This window comes from Varanus komodoensis, unplaced genomic scaffold (genome assembly GCF_004798865.1).
Source record: "Varanus komodoensis strain SLA01 unplaced genomic scaffold, ASM479886v1 scaffold32, whole genome shotgun sequence".
NCBI lineage: Eukaryota > Metazoa > Chordata > Lepidosauria > Squamata > Varanidae > Varanus > Varanus komodoensis.
This window is the reverse complement of record NW_025335798.1, coordinates 11765408-11789761: the sequence shown is the minus strand read 5'-3', so window position 1 is coordinate 11789761 and position 24354 is coordinate 11765408. Positions and strand designations below refer to the sequence as shown.

At 38.7% G+C, this 24354-nt stretch overlaps 1 protein-coding gene across 1 annotated transcript in view; it reads right to left on the bottom strand.

Annotated features, from left to right (window-relative positions):
• Positions 1-24354, bottom strand: part of KALRN (kalirin RhoGEF kinase) — a 599751-nt gene that overhangs the window by 336923 nt on the left and 238474 nt on the right. Inside the window, exon 3 of the mRNA XM_044438481.1 lies at positions 22813-22927. Within this exon, the coding sequence (XP_044294416.1) occupies positions 22813-22927 (115 nt within the window). The remainder of the gene's footprint in view (positions 1-22812; positions 22928-24354) is intronic.

The following is a 24354-nucleotide window of genomic DNA, read 5'->3' as shown; positions in this document are numbered from 1 at the left end:
GAGGAAGATTAGCTTTGATTTCCTTGCAGGAAAACAGGTGCAATATAAATATAATAAATAAATAATTCAAGCCAACCTTACTTTGCAGAAGAGGAGGGAGGTCGCAAGAAGTAGCACGCTCCCTGTTTATGACAGAGGCCACTCAGGACCTTTTCCTCAGCAACACACAACCCCAAATTACCCCAATATATTTCCCTTTTTCCTCCAGGCCAACTCCCCATTGACAATCATTCTCTCCCCTCATTTCATATAACAAATCACTTTACGAACCCATTTCCTGCACCAAAATCTTTACCACTGGAAACCATATTGTACAGTTTCAAAAAGTGGTTCAAGAACTCCACATATGTTCTGAAGTTCAGTACTATTGTTAGGTATTGAACAGTACTATTGGACTGTTGATTTTGCTTTCACTCGGTTGATCACTTTTCCAACCTGAAGTTTACACAATTTCCTCCTTGCATAAGTTTGTAAAAGATGTTCTTGTACTTTATTCTCCCCACTTTTTTATTTTCCCCAATATGTACTTCCCCCCAATAAATAAGCAACTACCAACATGGTTCAATAACTGTTCCACTTTAATTACCATTATTTATCCATGACTATGGAGACAGACAATACAGACTTTTTAAAAGTTTTGCATTGATCATGATTTCTTTAAAACTTTCATATAATCAAATGGATGTATTTATTCTAGGAAAATAAAAGGTTTTGTTTTTTAAAAAAAATCTCTGGAAGGAGATAATTAGATACTGCTATTTTGTAAGGCTGCAGTGGTCAGGATGCCTGCACTAGAAAGAGTGGGCACTCACCACTGCTGCTTTCAAATGCAGCTCTTAGGAGCATTGAGATGTGAGGACAACTGGGAGCACTACAGCACCTGCCTGCCTCCCTAAGCAAAGAACAATTGAAACTGGTGACAGGGAATCCTGCAAACATATCCAGCTCCATAAAATAATGTCATAAACTGTTGGTTGAAGCACGCACACACACCCCTACGTTCTAGTATTGTTTTCCCATCAGTGCTTCTGACTTTTCACAACTTATCTGGATAGAAATTACATGCTGTTCCAAAGTCCAGCTATCTCATGCCCTAAAGGTCTCTTCTTGAATATAGTGATTCCATTGTGTTCAGGTGTTCATAGTATGGCTAGCTCAATTTAGTGCTATTGGGAAGACTGAAAATTAAAGGGGTTCAAAGTTTTGAAGACTCATTGACTTTGAATGTCTTTTGATCAGGCCTGCACTACTTATGATCCATCAATACCTGGCAAGTTGTCTAATGCTGCAGTCTGGGTAAATGTAACATTAATCTGATCTCTTAATAAAATGAAAAACCCACAAGGTTGAAAAAGAAGTTGAAGACAAATGCCTTACATTTTATCTTACCCCTGTGGCAAGTACAAGTACAAACAGCAGCCCAGCACAACCTTAATTCTTTGCTTGTGTTACTTGTTTGGTGCTACAAAAATACAGTGTGCGTGCATGGAGGGGGAGGGGGATGTTTAGGACCTGGTTGGGTGGATTGAACTTGGTGTGTCACAGTTTTCGGAGGCCTGCTCAACTGTCCTATTATTCAGAGGCTTATCTAATCCATTGAAGGCAACTCTAGATGGGAAACATTTCTCAGAAGATTATCATAGCCTTCTGGATATGATCCAGAAAAAGTACATAAGGAGCTTTATCATCTTAACAAAGTGATATAAAACAGACCTGTGTTCAGGTTCCAATAAGTATACATGTGTACAGCTGAATAAAAGCCAAATCTAATGAGGGAATGTTATTTTTCAGATCCTCTTTAAAACTCAGCTGATATCTGACTATTCCCCATCACCCTCACTTGACCTGGTCACCTGATATCATCTGAGATTTAATGCATTCAGCAATGCCTGGCAGGTTCTCTCTTGAAAAGAGTTGTGTGGAAAATTTGGTATTAATCAGATTTCCTTTCTTTTTAATAAAATGAAAAAGCCAAGATCAGAAGCTGATATATACATAATTTTATCTTTCTGAAAAGTCAAACTATCTCTTTCTTGTGAGACTTAGGATGCATGGATCCTTCTGATTTCACAGAGACATCCTTTACCATTGCCAGATGTTCCTGGAGGTATGTATGGGCTGTGTAGAAACTCTCCCATGCATTCTAGAAGATCCACCAGGATTATCATGTGGATGCAGTTTGCCAGGCAGCTAACACAGAATGAACATGAATTTTCAGATATTTTCTAGGAATGTTGATATAATATTGACATACTTCTCTAGTGACTGCAACCCTATTACTACTTTCCCATCTAGTATCTCTTTCCTCCAAGTTATTTGGCAGCAATAAAACAGAGCTTGATTGAATAAAAATCAATTCAGAATTGCTACTTGCTGGGAAATTAACTGCTAGAATGATCGTGTCCTTCAGGGAAAGAAACTGACAGGTATGGGGTTCACCTGAGAGCACTTCTGAGGATGTAGCTAAGCTCTTCTAAGAAGGCAACTCCTTATACAGCAAAGCTAGAAATTATAACTAAGACAATCTTTGTCTGTCTTCTAAAAGCGAGGGACTAACAGTGCTGAAATAAGAGATAATGACAATACAATTTAATAACAGGACAGCATTTCACAGAAGCAGAAATTATGGTTCTAGCATAATGCATGGAGACTACCAAATTCAAGGAGAAGTTGAAAGTATGTTCAACCAGGAAGATTGAGTATAAATGGTAACAGCATGTCTTCAGATATTGTACAAATACAGGCCAAATGGCATATATATAATAAAAAGAAGCCAGTGGTGTTAAATTAGTGCTGTACTGAAGGGTTGCTTTGTTTAATTTTTGTGCCAGTAAGTAACCTTTGATTAGTAGAAATGTGTTCCATAAATAAGATCTCACTTAAAAAAAAAACTTTTTCTAATGTTCTTGTCCCATCATTTAGTACATAATGTTTTTCAGTCTCCACTGAGATTAGGATAGTAATATTTCTCTGTCCAGGAACTACTTTTATCTCATGATAGTTCCCCTCCAACCCCATTTGGCTCAGTACAAGAGGCTTAGTCTACCACAGTGAAGCACAAATTACTCAGTGTTGATCCAGGGCAGATTTTGTAGAAGAAGCTTACTTTCAGGAAGATTATAAACAGAGAGCTGATATGATAGGCAACATATGTAGAACTGGACCACCCTCAGGAACCCCAACTGTTCCCATCATGATCTGCATTGATGCACATCACTTGCCTGCATCATCAGTTCTGTGGCCACTTCATGTACTCAGCAGCCATGAAGGAGAAAGTCAGCAAACACTTTTGATTTGCAGATTTCCGGTCTCCTTGCTGCTTGAGTGCCTTGGCAAGCAGCAGCAGTGGGGATGAATCGGTTGGAACAATTGGGGTAAGAAAAGAGATAGAAAGGACAGAATCAGTGTGGAGTGGAGAAGAGAGAGAATGTGGAAAGGAGAGCTGGCAGGGAAAGGAAACAGTACATGGATGAAGAGGGAGAGGAGGAAGGGCAAAGGGGAGCAAAGAAAGTGGGAACCCTCAAGGGGAGCAAGATAATGTACACAGGGACCTCCCCAAAATGGTAAAATATGGCTATGCCCCCACCCCCACAAATGATTGCCTACCACTGATGTAGAAAGCACACCTGCATACAAAACTAAACACAACTCACCATGTATCAGTGTCTGCCAAGCACGTTCATCCCCCTGCAACAACAGGCGGTTTAATTGATCCTTTGATGGGAGGCTGAACTACATTCAGCTTGATGGGACATACACTGAGCAGGACTGTACTAGCAAAACTAATTAAAGAGCCGCATATAAAATACCCACAGCATATTCAATCTCTATATTAGAAGATACAATAGAATAATGTTTTTCCAGCAAGCCAACACCAACAGTATAATGAGGTCTCACTATTAAAAAGGCAGAGTGCATTAAGGCAGCTGACTCCTATGAAGTCCAATGCACTAGGATGATTAGGAGATGCAATGTTCATATAACCTTCCACTAAAAGATCTTGGCACCATCAGCAATCAGATACAAACCGCCACTGTCTTCAGTTAAATACTGACTTGCATGGCCAAACTGTGTTTCTTTTGAATAATGAAAATGGGGCGGCCAGTTCTCATGAGACTGTGGGGGACTAAAGTGCATGAAGCTGGTGGATGAGGGACAGAGCCTTGTGGTAGGGAAGAGGGCAGCACTGGATACATCAGGGCAAGAGTCTGGCTGTGGCTGTGCTCCAGCATGAAGCCTGGTAAGAATGTGGCACACAGGACAGCAAACATTCACAAGTGAAGAATAAAATAACTTTGACTCAAGTCCCCCAGCTACATTTCCCTAGAGATCTTGCTAAGAAGATACTGCAAACATTGACATTTCAGGTAAATCCATGATGCCTAACTAAAAATAAGCATTTAATATAGAATCATAGTCGAGTTGGAAGAAGCCAGAAGGCCATCAGATTGAACACCCTGCTCAGTGCAGAGTATGGTTGCAACAGTATCGTTGTGAACTCAAGTTTCATTTTTTCTTACTTTGCAGACAGACCTAACTCGCTGAAGTGGACTGTGAAAGTTAGCATTACAGTCAGTGGGAAACATTTAGATCACCCAAAAAGACCTGGAACAGCATGTTGGACATTTTGTTTGGCTATAATTTCAAGTATGACTAATAGGAAAGCTAAAACAATTGACAGGATATGTTAATTAAGGCTAGAATGTCTGCAAAGAGCAATGAAAGCAATGAAAGTCGTAATGCAATTAGATGCTTCATGCAATCTGTCTCTGGAAGACCCTTTTTAAGCATTCAACACCCTTGGCAAAGAATTAATAAAGCAGGTGTCCTTATGTGGATCTAAGCGTTTCAGGGTTTAAGTTGCCTTTCCTTACCCACTCCACCACTTTTAACAACTGTACTAGGCCCTCCTTTCCTGAGTCTGAATTTCCTGGCTCAGGTTTCTACTTCATTCCTTTAAAGCTCCCAACAAACTGCTACTGCTACAGATCAACCTACATTTGGCCCTTCTCAGTATGTGCAAGAGCCCTTGCTTCTGTTTCCTTGCCTCTTCTCTTTCCTTCATCCGTAATGGCACATGAGCCAAGCTGGTGTGATGTAAGGAGTTGCTCTTGTTGTTAGTTACAAAGTTGCATCTGACCCATCCCAATGGTAAGATGGTAAGGAGAAAAGGCCTCTAGTTTATTGCTTATTTTCCATAGCTACTATTTATTCATCATCCATCTTTCCTGTTTCTTACAGCTGTCCTGTGGTCTTCGGGGGCTCCAAAAAACCTTTCCAGCTTGTGTACAGATTCCCAAGCATACAGGAGCACATTATGAGAAGAGTCCACGAGGCACTGGCTGTATGAAGCCAGCATGAAGGGAGCCTGTGCCTTGGCATTTTCTATGCTTCAGTGCTTAGTGGCCCTATAAATGGAATTTAGCAGACTGCTGAGTTACAAAGATTGCTAAACACATCCCATTTCTAGATTTTCCAGTAATCATTTTTGTACCTTAACAAATTTTGATGTTCTGGTTAACTAAGCATATAAATAAATTCTAAACACCTACTCACGTGAACAGAATATTAAAATCAAGTTTTCAGTGCAACTGTTTGGTGGAAATGGGGGGGGGGGAATTGAAAAAGGCAAGCCCTAGCCTCATCCTCATTCCTCCAATCTTGCCATGTGCTTAACTGCCTTGATGAGGGCAGGATTGCTGGAGGGACAGCAGTGAGGAAGGACTCCCTCCCAACAGTCTGCATAATGACATTGCATATTGTGCTGCAAATCCAAGTGAAAATACTGCTTCCTGCTTTTCCTATATGGATTTTGGGGCAGCAAAGCAATGGCATGTTCCTGAGCCAGCATGAGTTCTCTGCTGGTTCCAAGTTCACCACAATCTTCACTGCCCCCCTCAACTTTTCCTTAGAAAACTGTCAAAATGATCCCAACTTCTCAGCCCATAAAGGGAGTCTGTGTGCAACCCTAAATATGACTTACACGAAGAGCACATTCTGCATATGTGAACAATCTCATTTTATATTTCTCCTGAGGAAATTACGTTCCATTATAGTATACCTGAACATTACAACCTAGCCAAAGTCATCTTCCAAATTAGGTAATTACAAAGTTCAGCAACATCACTAGTGTTGGTCATTGATGCAAAGCAGGCTCCTTAGACAGATAAAAGAGGTTTATTTCCCAACTTTTCTAGTAATCAGAATGTGTCTGTTTATTTGTGCGCCTAAACAATTTTGAGGCTCCAAATACAAATACTTAAAATATAAAAATCTTTCATGTTATCCCTGTACAAAAGATTCAGGTTTTGCACATTTTTACTGATATTGCAAGCAGTAGCACCCAGTTGCATAGCAAGTAGCTCTTGTATCTCTACACATATGCATGCTAAAAGTACTACTAGGGTTCAGCTCATTTGTTTGAGCAAATTTACCAGCTCTTGTTTTATGAGTAATACAACTAAATTATGAGAACTTTGCTGAGTTTTCTAGTATCAAAGCTGTAAATCTCTTACATTAAATTCCTGGCCTATCTCCTTCCAAATATAGTGATAGCAATATAAACCAATGCACATTTTTTGTAGCCAAACTAATAAAAACAGTGACACTTTGAAAAAATTAAATGTAGATTTTTTCCCTTTAATGCATTTCCACTTTTTAAACCTTCCTATATAATATTATGTTATACTATTACATTGTCAATGCAATGTAAATTATATTGTATTAAATGAACTATTTAATTCCCAAAACTTCAATGTTTAAATATATTTAGGAAGGAAAAATATAGAAATGCCTACCCAAATCCCTGCACTGATTATTTTCTATAGGAAGGTCATCATGATGTGAAAACAGGATGTAATTCAGGTTTGTTAAACTAACTTTGGTTATTACAAGTTATCATAATGTGGAACTGTGATTTGTTCTTAAAGAGAAAGGAGAAGTTTTTACTCTTCTCCCTTCACATGTGGAGCAGAACAGCAGGAAAAACACAAGGTCAAGGCAGTTGTGGCTTTGTTATATCAATCATAGTTTGTAGTACTATAGAACTGGACCAGCTGAAAGAATTCTTAACAGTAAAGAACTACTCTTAAGGATAGCCTTCCTATTGTGGACCTATTTTCAGGCTGCCTGAATACATCATCAACTAATTTATTTCAGCATGCAGTGATTAAAACAGGTACTACAACCTATCAGTATTAAGCCCACCTATTATTATTATTATTATTATTATTATTATTATTATTATTATTATTATTTCAGGGCAACATTCAGCACACTAAGTTCTTTGTTTCACACAGTGATCCAACATTCAACCAAGACCAAAGTCAGAAAAAAATCAGAAAAAACATTAGAAAAAAATGTAAGTTTTGCTAGTAAAGATGAAAACAGAATCACTGCTTGATTTAAAAGATGTAAATTATAAAAATTCATAAGAAACCTTCTAAGAAAGCAATTCTAAATTCATTTGGGATCAACACGATAAACCATTCATGCTGCATGCTTTGATATTCTTCTCATTATTTAAGAAAAACTGACCTAAAGAAAATACCCAGTTCCTGAAATAATTCAGAGATCTTTCCAGAAAGATCTTAGAAAAGTGTCAGTAACATAAACACATTCTGACAAAACAAAAAGGATAATCTAGATTCTCTATTTTTTTATGCCCTAGTATTATTAAGACCCCAAACAATCTTACTGGTATTAAAGACTTAGGATGAAACTTATTTGGAAGCAGGCTTCATTGCAACTCCAGTGAAATGTACTTCTTCATAACTGGGTTTAAGATCCAAGGGTTAATTTCATGTTTTCATGGATAGATACAACTATCTCTTTCAACTGGAAAAGGAAGATTCTTTCTAGCCCAAATCCAGTACCATCTGATAATCTTACAAGAGTCTGGTGAATATAGCACTGGCATCATGCAATTCTTCAAGAGTTCATAATATTACAAGAAAAACTGGAGGTCTACTAGGAGAAGGACTATGAACTGAATGCAAACCAAACTACAAGAGGTAAGGCTAACAGAGTAAGCACAGGCATGCTATTTAAGAAAACAGAACTCAAAGTAAAATTTCAAGCTGCGGTGCAAAGCAGGAACAGTATCCATTGGGGCACTCAAAGTCCTCCCAATTCCATCCTGCCAGAGGTGGGAATTGCCACTCAGTTGTGCAGGCAAGACCAGCACTCATACAAAGAAGTTTTAGTGCTTCATGAAACACTTGTTTGTGGAAGGAGGCAGGTCAGCAGAGCTCCCTGTAAACTCTGCCGACCTACTTCTTCCAAAAGGTTTTTGGCCGTTTTGGATTGTCCCTGGAACCACTAAATTGCCATAGCACAAGTGATTGCCTTGCCTATATAAGAAAATCACTTCACACAGCAAAACTGGCAGAGGTGTAAGATTCCCATTGGCTACTGGCCTATGTTTTCTCCTAGCTTCACAACTGAAAACACGTACATGCATCCCAGCAAACTGAAACTGGTTAAACTATTTCTCCAAACCTCAAATGATTTTTGCATTTATTTTAAGTAACACAATTTATCACCTTATTAAATAATATTTTTGAAGTATATCCCCTGGGAATAAAGAGGAAAGAAAAAGATTTCTTGACCACAAATCAAGTGCCATCTTCTGCTTGAAACTTGCAAAACCATTTTTTTTCCAGAGCTGACATGAACAGCTGAAGAACTGAGATAACTAGAAGGATTTAGTCATACATCCAAGTGGTTCATGGCCTTTTAACAATCTGGGCCAGATAAAGAAATTGTGGAATCCTTGGTAGCTCTCTGTGATGAATGAGCACAGCACTTTGAGAATAAAGTCACTCAGATTCAACATGAATTGAACTCCACATTCAATACAGTTCCTTTAACAGAGCTATTCAGAGCACTGTCTGGTCCAATTTTATTGGATTAATTTCAGTTACTGAGGTCGGAGGATGTGAACAAGGTACTTGATCAAATCCAGCATACCACCTGTATGCTTGGTTCAGGAGGCCATAAATGTCTTCTTGAAAGATAGAGTGGTTCCAGCCTCTTTACAGGAGGCTGAAATTAATCCACTCCTGTAAAAAAACCTAATCTGGACCAACCTGTGGCTAATAATCCCTTCCTGGGCAAGGTGCCTGAACAGGTGGTGGCTGAACAGCTCAAGGCACTCTTAGATGAAACTGACCATCTAGAACTATTTCAGTCAGGCTTCAGTTTTGGAAAGGAAACTGTCTTGGTCACCCTGTGGGATTACCTTTGCTGGGAGAACGACAAGTGGAGTGTAACCCTGTTGATTCTCTTGAATTTCTTAGCAGCTTAGCACTGTGAAGGGGAAACCTCTTAGGAAACTGAGGCCCTCATACATGATCAGAACTTAGACAGGAAATAAGATGATCAGTAATAATCTTCCAGGAAGAAGAGCTTCTTTGAAAATGAAAGGGTCATTTCTAAATCTCTTTTTGGGACACTATGAGTCAAGATGAAGTATGTGAACTTTACTTTAGGTCACAACTTCCTATGAAACTCAGGAAATTATTTAGAATAATCAGCTGCTAAAAACACTGAAGCATATGCTTTGTTCTGTTAAGTCATGAAAATATATAATACAAGTAGAATGTGATTTCAAGCAAGATGCTCTCAGCACGTTACCTGACTCTAGACAATTCTAGCAGCTGCAGTATCAATCTGAACTTAAAACTAGCTTAAAACTTAAAATCATCTTTTGCTTATTGTGTTTTTCTCAAGACTAGTTCCTTGAGGCAGGTTCACACTTCTTTGTTAAATCTAAATTCAAATAGGGTAAAGACCTACATTCTTCTAAGCTGATGCCCCTGGATTTTTGGACTTCAGCTCCCATCAGCCCCAGCCAATATGGTCAATGGTCAGGAATACTGAGAACCATAGTTTCACCGTTAAGTTGTGGAATGTTCTGCTAAACCATCATACCTCCGTGGGTTGCCAAATGGTCCTGGGAATTTTCCAGTAGGTATTAGTGCAACAGCTATCTCCCAAAGCTGCCACCCAGCACCTGGTATTTAGAGGCCATTTAGTTTTCTTGTTCAATGGAGGCAGGAAAGGAACGTGCAGGAAAGATACTTCAATTTCTTGATAATGTTGGTTATTTTCCTGTGCACCTTTTTCAGTTCTATTATGTTCTTTTTCTGAGGATGCAACCAGAACAGTCCACAGTCTTCCAGTTCAAATATATCTATACCATAAATGTATATAAATTCATTATGATCCTGGTGTTTTTATTTTCAATATCTGTCCTAATAATTCCTATCATAGAATTGGCTTTTTCATTACTGTCACTGATGTTAACCTTGAACTAGCCAGTGCAATCTCTCTCCTAGTTAGTCACCTCTGTGTCATGATATGCATCCCTTTGCTACATTAGAGAGTATTAGATTTGGAAGGGGAAGCTTCAGAATTTATTTATTTATTTATTTAGAAAATTTGTAGGCTGTCCATCACAGTTGTCTCTGCACGGCTTACAACATTACAATTATGAATTATGAAGTTCACCCTGTGATTTCAGTTGTATCATGTTCTTGAAGCCCAATCCAGGCCTATATCATTTGTGAAATCAACCATATGAAACCTGCCAGCCATGTTATGATGGGCAACCACATGCTTAATAAGGCTCCTAGTTATGCATCTTGCTCAGGACTGTACAAACAAGTTGTTTCTAGGCATTTGTGAACATCCCTGCAATGAAGCAGAGAAAGCAGATGATGTCAGACAGAGGTTGGCCTATGGTACAGTATGTAAAATTCAGTTCTCTTCCAGAATGTATTTTATCCAGTACTAGAATACAAGGCTCAGCAATATCCTACAAACTCTTTAAACTAGTATTTATTCTTTAAACAAGTACCCATGCCCCAAATTTACCCTCTGTAGATGAAAAAATGCTCAATTCTTTTCGCATGAGGAAAAAAAATCAGATGACACCATTGGGCAAACCTCGGAAGATCAATTAAGTTCACCAGGTTCAATTCACTTATCCTTTCATAATATGCATTGCCAAAATAATAACCTCACAAAGATGCCATATATCTAGTCACCCACATTATTAGGAAATCCTTTGTATTAAAGTATGTTTATTTGTGTAACACTATGATAACTGGCAGTGGTAGTGGTGGTGATGGAAGACTCTCAAAAAACTTCCTCTGTTTTAGGATCATGCAACAGAAAATAGACCCTGGCATTCAATCTATATTAATGAACAAAATTAAATCTACACTACTATTATTATGATCTGATAATATGTACTTTACTTTGAGATCACTGAGAAACTATTTGAAATTAAGCCATGCCTGCACTTTATAGCAACAATTTTTGCTAAATTGAGAATCTTCTCCAATGTAATCAATATTATTTTAATGGTCTCTGATACTTTTAAATAGTCTCAGAAAAAAATAACTTGTCAGTCTACCTTCCACATTGCTTTCTCAGTTCTAACTGTCCCTTAGCACCAGTGAAATATTTGAGGATGTTTCCTTCACTAAGGACAAATAAATGTAGACCTCTATAAAACATTAGGTCTCAGAGGTATTGTATGTTCCCACACAGAAAAGTTGAGAATCTTGGCTCCCAGACAGGTTGATATATTCAGCATAAAGATCAACCAGGTTAAAACAAACACTGGCTTTGCCATATGGAAGCAAGACACAAAGAATGGAAATGAAGAGATTGCATAGTCCTAGAATAATGATCTTTTTGTGGGTCCTTTGCAGAATGTCTGGTTAAGATATATGAGACTGATAGCTCTGAAGTGAAGTTATATCTCCACTCAGCTTTTCAAAAATATTTTAGCAGCTGAAGAGGAAAGATGTTGATAACCTGATGAAATGGGAAGCTTCTTTTTATAAATGTGAACACTAAGGGGAAAAGAACCTTTTAACAATTCCCAGTAAATAAGTTCTCTTGAAGTCTAGTCTGCCTGGTCGTAGCTTAACCCATAATATAACACAAGGAAATTAAACCCCTAAGTATGGACAAGAACTACTGTAAAGGTAAGTGGCTGACTTATATTATTTGTGGAGAGATGATGCTGGCCAAAAAGAATCAGTAGTTGCTCTAACTGTTCTAATGATTACTCTGATCTTCTGAAGAGCAGAAAATACTCTGGACTTACAGAGCCAGTGACAAGTGATCATTTAATTTCCCACAATGTGTTCATCATAGCATCACTCCAGAATATTGTAAGCAATCATAAAGCTGTGTTCATTAAAAACCATAAACCAATGCTCAACTTCTCTTGCCTGGATGCTTGGAAGTGGAAATTGCACCAATAATCAGGATTTTATTTGCCATAAAATGCTCAGTGGCACTTCCAAACTCAACCCCTGCTTTTCTGGTCTTTTAATAAGCCATGGTCTAGAATCCATCTACTAACTACAGCTTCTTAGAAAAGTGGTAAGTCAGGAGTCCAGATATGGACCAGATTAAAGCATCATCTGTTAATCAGGTCAGCATAGTTTCATTTTTGAACATCACTATATTCTCTGGTTTAGTTCATCTGATATTCCAATTTACACCACTAAATATTATATTTTAGTGGTGTATTGCAGAAAATATACATGCGTACAAAATAGGTTGAAATCTCTGGCAAGCCTAAGAAACAAGATTTTAATGACCAGGTTCTACTCAATGAATTCTCCAAGGAGGTAATGCTAGAGTGACAGCATGAATCACAGTGTGACTATGGCCCTCCCACTCCTCTCCTCATTTGTACGGGAATGAAGTAAGCTGGAAAATACTTCCTGAAGATGACTTTGTCTTGATTACTTGGCATCTCTGCTGCCACTCCCATTAAGTGTAGCTGATGTAAACATTTACTAACCACAATCAAGGGTATTTGGGGAAGATAAGTCCAGATAGAAAGTTACAGCTACATTCAAGACATTATTTCTTTCTGAAGCAGCCTAAGGTCCAGAATATATCATCAGCAGAAGCAAATGGTGAAGCTTTTCTTGTATCTCTTAGAGCTGCAGCTGGTGGATAGGTCAGTTTGAATACTGTTATTCCTTCCTCTCTAAAATTCCCTCCTTATTCATAAAAATTAGAGCCCTTCTCTTCAAGATGCTAGCTTTCTATGTGTGAATATGCAAGTTTCCAATTGCAGCATGATACAGCAAGTTGAGAAAAAACGTGATCATTTGATTCTGTTCATTATATCAACATGCCCCCAAGCCATCTGCTGTTGTGGGATTCCATTTATTATTAGAGCTAAGTGCACACCGAATCATACAGGGATCTTGCGCAGTTATAGAGCTGATAAAGTCAATTTCTTATATTGAAAACAGATATGGTATAGTAGTTCTAAACCACCTAGAGAACGTTAGCTGTTGGACAATATATAAGTTAAATTGAATTAAATTAATAAGCAAGCAAGCAAGCAAGCAAATAGTTAAGAGTGTTGGACTTAGATCAGGGATCATCACCACTCCACAATGGGCCAGTCAGCCTATCTACATAGGGAGATTTACAAGGGGAACTAAAGACACCACCTTGAACTGCAGAAAATGCAGAATGAAAATGTAATACTTATTTTAGAATGGGTATCTTACTTATTGGAATTAAGATTGGAAATAATCCTTATATGTACAAAGTATACTTCTTGTTGGCTGCATTTCCTTATGCACTTATTTAATCCAAAGCTGTTAAAATACGGCAACTAAATGATACTTAAAGTATCCTGCTAATCTACTAATGTACCAACATATTCTAGTACCAGTTTTATGCTGGTATGTCACCCAAAGAAATTTACTACTTTTGCCCTTTCCACTAAAAGAAATATCAGAGGTAAGTTGATAAATGGCACCAATAAGGATAATAATCTGTCTCACTCTGAAGGCTGAAACAAGAAGGTTGTTAGAAAAAGGTTAATACAATAAATAAGAGCCCCTTCTGCTGAGGGTAAGCTCTATCTCTTCTCTCTTAATGCTGTTTAAAATAGAAGACCTGATGCTACAAATTCTCTTAATGTCTGGAGTTTATTTTCTTCACTTACATCCAATTGGTTAGATTTACTGAAATTGACTGGAACCCATTTGTTGGAAACTATTTCATGTAAGCAAAACTATCATGTATGCAGGAGAAAAATATGCATGCACAGAAAAAAATGTTCTGGGCTCATTCTTTTACAGAAGATGGTCTGCTTTGCTTTTGAAGAGTAAGCTACTGCCAAGTAGCCTATTGTTATGTAATTACATAAAAGTGTGTGATGCTACATGAGGCAGAACTGCTTTGCTCTTTGGCATGCTGCTCTCCAACTTATTTATATATTCATTTGTTCATTTTTTCCTATAAGTCCCATTACTGAAGTTCTCTGGGCAGTGTACAATAGTTGTTAATTGCTGCTAAAATCTGAAGTATTCAAGTATGGATGTATTTGCATTCTACTTGGGGGATGAAAATTCAATAGATTTTTCTGGTTTGGCACTGGCAGATTTTCTTCCAATATCTTCCACTGGCATTGACTCAATCTACAGCAAGTTGATCCAATGTACAAATCTTTCTTTTCTTTTCTTTCTTATTGAAAGGCAGAAATTTGAACCAAATAAATTTATCATAGTGATGGGGATCTTAAAATTTGTACAAATAGGGCTGTTGTTTTTTTTTTAAATCCTCCTGGCCCAGTCTTAAGAATTAAGCACTTAAGAAGAGCCATGGTGGATCAGATTGATTGTCCATCTAATCAAGAATTGTGTTCACACAGTGGCCATCCAGCTGCCCACAGGAAACCCAAAACCAGAATTTGAGTGCAATAGCACCCTCCTGTCCAAGCAATCCAGCAACTGATATGCATAGGCATACTGCCACTGATATTGGAGGTACCCTAATAAACATCAACACTGGTACACATGGATACCCTTTTCCTCCAACAGTTTGTCCAAGCCCTTTTAAAGCCAACCAGGCTGGTGGACATTGCTACATCTTGCAAAAGTACCTGCCATAGCGTAACTGAGTGCTACATAAATAGAATTTCTTCTATTTGTACTGAATTTCCCACAAATCAGCCTCCCGGAATGACCTAGGGTTCCAATATTGTGAGAAAGGGAAAAAATGTTTCCCTAACCACCTTTTCTGTACCATACATGATTTTGTATACATCTATCATAGCTCCCCTTGCTTGCCTTTTTCTAAGTTAAACAATCTCAAATGCCGTTATCTTTCTTCACGGGGAGTTGATCCAGATTCTTGATCATCTTAGTTGGTCTATTATTCACTTTTTCCAGCTCGACCATATTATTTTCTAGATGCACTGGCCAGAATTGTTCAGAATTGTTCAGTCTTTTGCTAATGCACAAGAGTGCAGATTAAGATGGCCAAGGTATATAGTCTTGCATGCCAATTTATTGGTAGGGTTCAGCTGTCAACAGCAACACCAAAGTAGAGTAGGAAATACACAAGAAAACTGACAGGATGACTTCATTTTCACCAGTTTCAAAATACCGCCCCCCCGCATCCAGTTTGTTCAAATTACCATTTGCACAAATGACAAGTCCTAGAAAAAATGTGACAAACGGGAAAAAAAATCCTAGTCTGTCACTGCTTTCCACAACAGAAATACTGAGGAAACCTATAGGACTGAAATGAATGGAATTCCCAACACAACACACCTCTGTACAGTAAATGAATCAAATATTCCACTTCTGGATTTTCAAAACTTGCAAGGGAAAAAGAAGGCCATGAACATTTATCAAATCAAAATGAATAAACTCCTAATTTACCACAGGGCAAAAATATTGCCTGCATAAAATTAAGGCTGAAAATATTGCAGGCCAAAAGAAGTTAAATCTAGTATTTGTAAGGCTTTATGAGGAAGAGGAAATGTTTCATTTGTATTTAAAATGCAAAGTATAGGTGCACCTAACAATTTAAAGAAAAACATTCAGTCTGAAAATGTTGGAAGGAAGTCAATCAAAGCTTAACCGCTTGAAGACCTGTTTGACTCACATTTCTGGACACACAGTAGTCAAGCTGCAACTTCAGTGATGTTCTCTCATATGGTTGCAGTATGTACATGAAAAATGTAACTATATGAATAGGGCTATTCATGCATCTTTTCATTTGATCCAGCGTCCCTTCTCCAGTGTGGTACTGAATTAGCCTGAAAAGATCCATTCATTCAGAAGCAACTGGGACCATTTGGGGCTGGAACTCCAAGGCCACAGGTAGTAGGATATGAAGAAAGGCAGAGAGGCTGACAGGTGCCTGGTTGCAGGGCAAGTTGATATTGTAGCCCTCTCTTTGACCACTACACACAGCATGACAACCAGATTCTGGAAGGTGAGGAAAGAAGCTGATCCTTCATAGCAATGCATGGAGAAATATAGGATGCTGCGATTTTCCTCAAAGAGGAACTACATACTTTGTCTATTATGCACATCCCAGTCAACAGTAAGAACCCTCTACCCACAGTTCCTTTCAGGCACATTGGGCTGCAATGCCTACTTTGCTGAACAGTAGCCATCCATCTTCTTGTGCTGAGCATGCCGTCCAGGTGGTCTGAACAAAGTTAATGCATTATGGGGCTTCTCAGACAACACTGTCTCTGCAAAGTTCAGAATGGAACCAGTAGCAAGCCAGGCACCGTGATAGGAATTTGAATCCAGACAGATGGAATTATATGTGTCTCAGCTCAGCCTCACCCACTGTTTCAGATGATTTAATCAGGGCCAGGCACTACTGACTTTGAGCCAAGAGAATGTCTTCCTCAGAAATTTTGCAAGTTGCCCCTGGGATGGAATGCTCTAGTAGGTCATAGTGCAGCAGTTTCTCTCATACGGCTACCAGCTGCTAAGAACATTCTGGATAGCTCTCATGCTATGAGCAGAGAAACTCTGTTATCCATTCATCTACTCCTATCCCAACTGGTGTTATGCATTCCACAGTGAGATTCAATCACTGCAGGCTTAATTCTCCACATCTTTGCTCAAGAAAAGCAGCAAGATATAGAGGATCATAAATTACATGAAAAAATATCAGTATATAACAATGCATGTCTAATTCAAGTCAGGAAAGGTTCTTCAGAGCTTCTGACAACCCTCTTACAGTTTTATTTTGGAACATAACAGAAATTAGCTAGTAGGTTCGGTTTTAATTCAAGGTAGCTGACAAACCAGTCAAAGAAAACATACTGAAATAATTAGGATTGGACGATCATATCACATGATTGAGTCACCTGCTAATAAAATTGTTTAAGCAGTGAGCAGCACTAACAAATTAATCAAAGGAACAAACAGTTCATTTAGACTAACAATAGTAATCAGCTCTTCTTGTTAATGAGCTCTTTAGTAACAGCATCAAAGAGTGGGGTACCAACATTTGGGACACATTAGCTGAGTTATGCTATCCAGTAATTGAATAAAATAGCTTCCATTGAACTGATCAGATAAGCACAGCTGGGGATGAAGAAAAGTCATGTGGTGAAGTAACACATTCCCAAGGCCTATGTGGGAACACAGTACTTCACTGTGCACAGGACAGAGCTTTTCATGTTAGTTTCACACTGATGTCATGCCCATTTTACATGTTGTAATAGAGGAGATATACAACATTGTCAACAAAGAAATGGGTCAAGACAACTAAGCCAAATGAAAATTCTAGAATTTCTACATGTATAGAAATGTAATGAATAATGATGAGAATGAGGATGATGATGATACAGAGACCCACAGGATCTCTAGAAAGGAAAAGTTTGAAATTCCTCCACTCCAGCAATTCCAATCCCTTATCTCAGCCATCAGGAGGAGGGGATTTAAACCTTCCAATCCCTATCTGCTGAGATCTATGCATGTGCATATACATACCAAAGATTTGTATGTATATGCACATGTCTTCAGGAACTGTGACCTCCAACCATACACCTAGCAAACTTCAAGGCAAAGAAGTTACACAAATCCACTTACTGGAATGGGTGGATCAATCGCCTCACCTGTAATTCCCAACCTTTATTTGAATACTAATCCTTCTACACAGTTATTTTAAGGGAATCAGTGAATAACATATTAAATATTAATAAATCCAGCCACCACCAATGCTTTTCTGTTATACAAGAGGATATTCTTTCATGCCACAGGTACAGAATGCTTGTTATCACCTACAAAGCCCTGAACGGCTTAGGCCCTGGTTACCTAAAGGAGCACCTGCATCCATATATGCCCTCGCGCCCCTGAAATTGGCGGCAGAGGCCCTTCTCAGGGAACCCTCTGTAAAGGATATTAGGAGGGTGAGTACTCAGAGGAGGGCTTTCTCTGCGGTGGTGCCCAACCTATGGAATGCGCTCCCCAGAGAGGTCCACCTGGCGCCGTCCTTATTTGTTTTCCGGCGCCAGGCCAAAGACCTTTTTATTTAAATGCTATTTTAACTGTTAATGGTTTATTTTAAATTGACCAGGCTGTGTCCACTATTTTATTTTATGTATCTTAATTATTTGATTTTTTTTTTTTTTTTTTTTGGTATTTTACGCAGGATTTTATGATTGTAAGCTGCCCCGAGCCTCATGCGATGGGGCGGCATGTAAGTTGTTTAAATAAATAAATAATATCTTTAAATGTGTTAAAATACAAATCATGCCAACCCCCAAATAAGAATATAAGGTCCCACATAAGATAAAATCTTTTTAACTAATTTACAAACAGATTCATAGGCTCAATCCTCCCAAAATATAGTTAGGGGCACGTTCCTATGTGGCTGCCTATAAACTTTCCAACTCATTAGATTATGGCCTTCCAACTGAGCACACATGAAGCATGCAGGTAAAGAATGCCTCGCTGCACCACTCGCACTCAAAACATTCAGATTTTTGAACACTTTTTGAATTTCTGCTCACAAGGAAGAGAGGCTGAAAAGTACCACACGGATTTGATGGATAACAACAGCACCTTTCCGCTCCATGGAAACTCCCTACAGCAATGTCCTGAAGATGCTCTTCCATCTTTGGAGCCTTAGCCAGCACAGAATGAACCATTCCAGATGAAAGGATGGACCAGGACCCTCTAAAGAAGGGGTCCTGATATAGCCAGCCAGACAGTACAGACTCTACCAGGCATAGGACTGTTCCTTGAGCTATATAAACTGAACTATAATTTCACACACACAATATCAATTAGTAAAGTAACAGGGATGCCACAAATTAAGGCATATAGTCTAGTTGGATGCACTCATACAAGCAGAACCAAGGAGTCATGAGACACTTCAGAACCATTTAGTCAACTAAAACCTTAGACAAATATTTCCATCTAACTCTCCTTTGAAAGAAACAACGACAACAACAAAAGTAAACAAAAACAAAATATCTAGGCATCAGCCTGGGCCCTCTTACAATTGGTTTGAAATGAACATCAAAAAGCTGCACTGACTATTTAACAAGTTCACAATGTGTACCAGTTCCTTCCCACTGAAAAGATGTCCAGCAATGATGATACAGAGATATGCTGCAACCCTACATCCAATTGCCTGGTAGTAAGCAGCACTTAACTCAACTGGGTTTACTTCTGAGTAGAAAAATACAAAAATGCACCATCAGAGACCTTCAAAACAGAGCAATGTGTGCACAGGTTGAGACACTCAAAAGCAGGCCCTTCTCTTCTGCCTCCTATTAACCATCAGAAGATATGAATCTTGCACAACTGTCAGAACTATCTGTTGTGCCAATTAAATACCCTAAAATGATTTCCAATGAACCTGGGGATCGTATCTGGAATTCTTCCTGAGTGCCATTAGACAAAATATTTCTACACACAACTTAAGAAAGTGAAAAAATCTATTTTCTCTAAATAGGCATGGCAAGCAATGTTAGTTAAGTTACTGCCTATGGCACACTTGTTGCTCTTGGCATCCTTCAAGCCATCTACAACCCTCTCACATCCTTCTCTTCTGTCCCAGAGAGTCAAAGAGAGACCTGATAATGAGTGGGAAGTGAGGATGACACCCACACATTTTTGTCAGTGGACAGTTGCTTGTACGGCTACCACAGGAAAAGTAAGTAATGTGAGGTCAAAGAAACTAGCAAATGTAATATCAAACTGGGCACTCACTGTGTAATTCCTTACTAAGGACGACATAACTGGAATAATGCAACTGTTCAGATATAAAATAGGACTCATCAAAAACTGGCAAGTCACAATTTAACTTCCCTGTCTTAGATGCACATAAGCCTCTGAACTTAGAGGATTCCACACGTCGAAATCCATGAAATGAGGTGTGGTGGTGGTGATAGTATCTGCCACCACTGCACCCCATACTGCGCTCCTTATCTAGATGACCATTTTGGTCATCTAAATAAAGGACCATGAAACGGGAGAGGAGGAGGCTGGGAAACTGATAGGAATCAGCCTCCCACTTCCTGGTCCTCCCTGGCACTGCCCTTTTCATCCTCTCAGGCCACCAGTTGCAACCTGAACAGGGAAGCTGATGTGCTTCTTTCTGCACTGGCCGTGTGGGGGGGAGGGTAGGGGAGGAGTAGGGCGCTTGGCCTTCAAAGTCCCAGTTCCACAAAACCTTAGAACTGGGGTTCCAAATAATCCTGTGGCTCTCCAGACAACATTGAGAGATCATAGGATTGCACCCTAAAGGGATGAAATCTAGCCATTGTAAAGTCCCATTGGCAGCAGCAGAATTGCCGAACTCACTTCTCCAGCAACAAATAGACAAAACTACAGCCAGTCTTTTTAACATCTCATGCTAACCAAAAGAGTTACTGTCAGAGTAAAGATCTTGGATTGATTTACCTGTGGCATAAAAGCATATGAAAATATGATATAGACACATGAGCTATTTCCATTACATCCATCTTCCCCACAAAAAAGCAAAGAGATTGCTAAATGGTTTGAAGTCAGGCAAGTGTTTGTAACAATGATCAACACAAGGAAGTATTAGGCATCACATTCCTCTGCTCACAATCAACATGAAATAAGATAACATTTAAGCGGACAGATTTATTGCTACATTATCTGCCATATTGATATCCCACATTTATTCATAGATGTTTGACCTACTGTCCTCACAACCTAAGACACATGCATAATCCCACACACAATATGGACACAAATAGCATTGGATTCAACAATGAAAATCACCAAATGATCAATGATGAAGGCTTTTCAAGTAAAAGCAAAACTTTCCTCAGGAGATTAAATCAGTAGGTGTGTATTGCACAGCCTCCACATTTATGCTCTATCTAATTCAGGGTTTATTCTTACTCACCTTCAAACCCATCTACACACTCTGCTGTATACCCTTGTGCACTCTGCTGGTATGAGTTCAGAGAAGAAGTCATACAAACTATTTTTTCCAAGGAAATGCCATCTGTGGTCTTTGTATCCCAGTCAGAGGATATACCTGTACCTCTCACAGCAGAGACTCAAAACTCTCCTAATCTTCCTAAAGCAAGGAACTTTTGCACATACAGCCAGAACACTGAGAGAAGGGTGAATAGCTAGAACAGGTGTCAACACAAGGACGCTCTTAGATCCTGTCTTTCATGGCTTTCTCCTGGGTAGAACTTCCCACTTCTAGGTCAAGCCCTGCAGAAGGCTCTATAACTGCTGTGTTCTAATTCCCTGGCACAGATCTGTGACTGAATCTTCTTCCTGGTTGTAATTGCTACACATGCTTTCACAGCAATCCTCAGAGCAGAGATGGCCAAAGAACAGAAACTACATTTTGGTGCTATCTCCAAGCCTCTTGTAAAGTTCTGTGCTGTATGTAGGTAGGCTCCAGATTTGTACTTCAGCTTTCTACACCAACTGCCCAGCACTCAATCTGGCTTTCCCCATCTTCCAGTCCCTATAGTTAGATGCTTCTAGGAAAAGGTATTTTTGCCAATTTTCTCTGCAGGACCTCATATCTTCTTCCACATTGTTTTGGGAGCGCTTCTCTGAAGCAGATGTTTAGAGAACTCAGGTAACTTCAGAGCCAAAAAGAAATCCAAGAAAAATCCCTCCCTGCTCCACTTCTGGCATTAGGAGTATTCCATGAGCCAAATTTGCTCCCATGAAGTAAAGATCTAAGCTAGCACACTGCACAACTTAAGCTACGTGTCCATCTTCACCTGTCAAACACCTCCCTATCTCTTGATATCAGAAAGAAAAGAACTTAAATGTAGGAACAGGATCCCTAAAAGCTATGTATGAGACAGCTTCCCATTATTGTAGACCTAATTGCCATGTTTTATAAAAGCAAGCCTAGAAGAAAGATGAAGATACCCTTTGTGCAAGGATCATATTATTAGTAAAAAAGTAGCAACACCTAAGAAGCAGAAACATGTAAGAAACAGTGAGTACATAAGCACACAACTGCATGCTAATTTGGGTGAGGTATTAGAAAGCCTTCTCACACCAAGGTTTGAGCTGATAAACTGCAAACCTGAGTATGAGTTCCTTTCTTTCTCTCACAGGCAAACATTAGCAGAACTTCATCCACTTCCTTACTTTAGAAAAATCAAATAACCAGGGTTCATATTACTAAATCACTGAAAACATACTAAAATGGAAAATGTACTTAATTGTGTTCTTTGACACCTTGGAAATCCAGGGCTTTGCTCAAGCAATTTTGTGCATGTGGCACAATCTAAGCTACAACTACAGCTCTGTTCAAACAAGTCAGTTTCTGTTTTTCTCTCATGTGGTGCTGGTGTGGTGAGTGTGTGTATGGGTAGATAAGATATGATTATAGTGTACATGAAAGGCAGAGCTACTGTTTTCCTTGCCAGTGTGCATAAAAAAGAGGGACTATTAAAGGCTAAAAAGTTGACAGTAAACAGCTTGCCAAGAACATATCCTCTCCATCAACACTGTTCTTCTGAACTTTTACCTCGGTACGCTAGCCAAGTAAGTCACAAGTTTCCGAAGGTCTTCCTGCCTTATTCTATCATGATTGCTGCGTGCTGGAAATGTCAGGATAGGACCTCCTCGTTTATCACGGCCACCTGCAGAAAAATAAAAAGATGATTACAAAATTAATCAGGAAGCACATGACGTTATGTGAGTCACTGACAGTCTTAAATTACTGACCACCCAGAAATCACAGACAGAACAGCTCTAGGGATACAGTGATTGCCTTTCCCCTGCTTCAATCAGTGAAGATAAAGGAAGTCATTCTTCAAAGGAAAGAGGAATTTACAGTTTAAAAAAACCAAGGGGGAATGGGCAAAAGCAAGCAAGCAAATGTTCTCTTTAACTATTGAGCTGGTTTTGTACTTTAAAATGCTGTTCATTGGATAAATCAGCTTATTGTTCTACAATGAAACAGAATTAAAAGTCCTGAATTACTGTATTTGTACTGAATAGAACTCTGCCATAGATATCCCAGCTAGCTTTTATGACAGGGTATGATTACAAGTCCTGTTCCATGGATTAACTGCTTTGTTTGGGCAGAATTATTCAGAATTTTCCCATCTGTAAAATGGGATAAATAATTTATTGTAAAAATATGCTACTTGTAGTGTGTGTTAAATACATCAGTTCACTACTTCCCTGTGTTCTGGGTTCACTTACTTGAGTTTAATCTTACAACATTACTAGTTTTTGCATTAATGTGATCTGATTACATATGTGTTCTGTTCATATGTGCTGCCCAACTATTATATGGATGATATTGCTTCATAGTATAAGATTTGCAAGTACATGCAATAGATATGCAAGTTTAATGAACAGAGAGCTTTTTTCATGAAGGCTTCTAACTCCTGGATCTATGCCTAGCTCTATCCTTAATTTTATTTCAGGAGCTGGCAGCCCTAAATAACTGTGACATTACAATCAATGCAAGCGGGTAAAAATGGTAATCTTAACAACTTTTCAAGGTGCTTCAAACAGTGTAAACCTGGCTGCTAATTCAGAACAGGAAGCATCTTCCTCATTCTGAATTGGCTTCATGATGTTTTCATAAAACCAAAGTTGGCATAACATCCTATACAAAAACTATGAAAAATTTATTGACTTTGATCACTACTCCTAGCAAGTGTTTGGTGTGTCATGGTTTTAAGTGACACCAAAGCAACTGCCAAGAGACAGTGAACTCTCAAGTCAAAATTTAAGTTCATTCCACACTACAAATGGTGGCATATTATTGTTTAAAAAGCATATTCGTGGTCTGCCATTCAATTCCATCAATTTGATAAATTATCACAAAATGAAAATGGGAGTGGGGTATCCAGCAAGACAAATGTCCCCAGAACCATGCAAGGAACCAGTTTCCACAAAAAGGGCTCCAAATTTGTTTTTCGGCACCAGGCGAAGACCTTTTTATTTAAGCAGTATTTTAAATGTTAATATTATTGAATTTTATCTGGCCAGGGCGGCTTGTTTTATATTGTATGTTTTATATCGTATATTTGTATTTTAATGTATATATTTT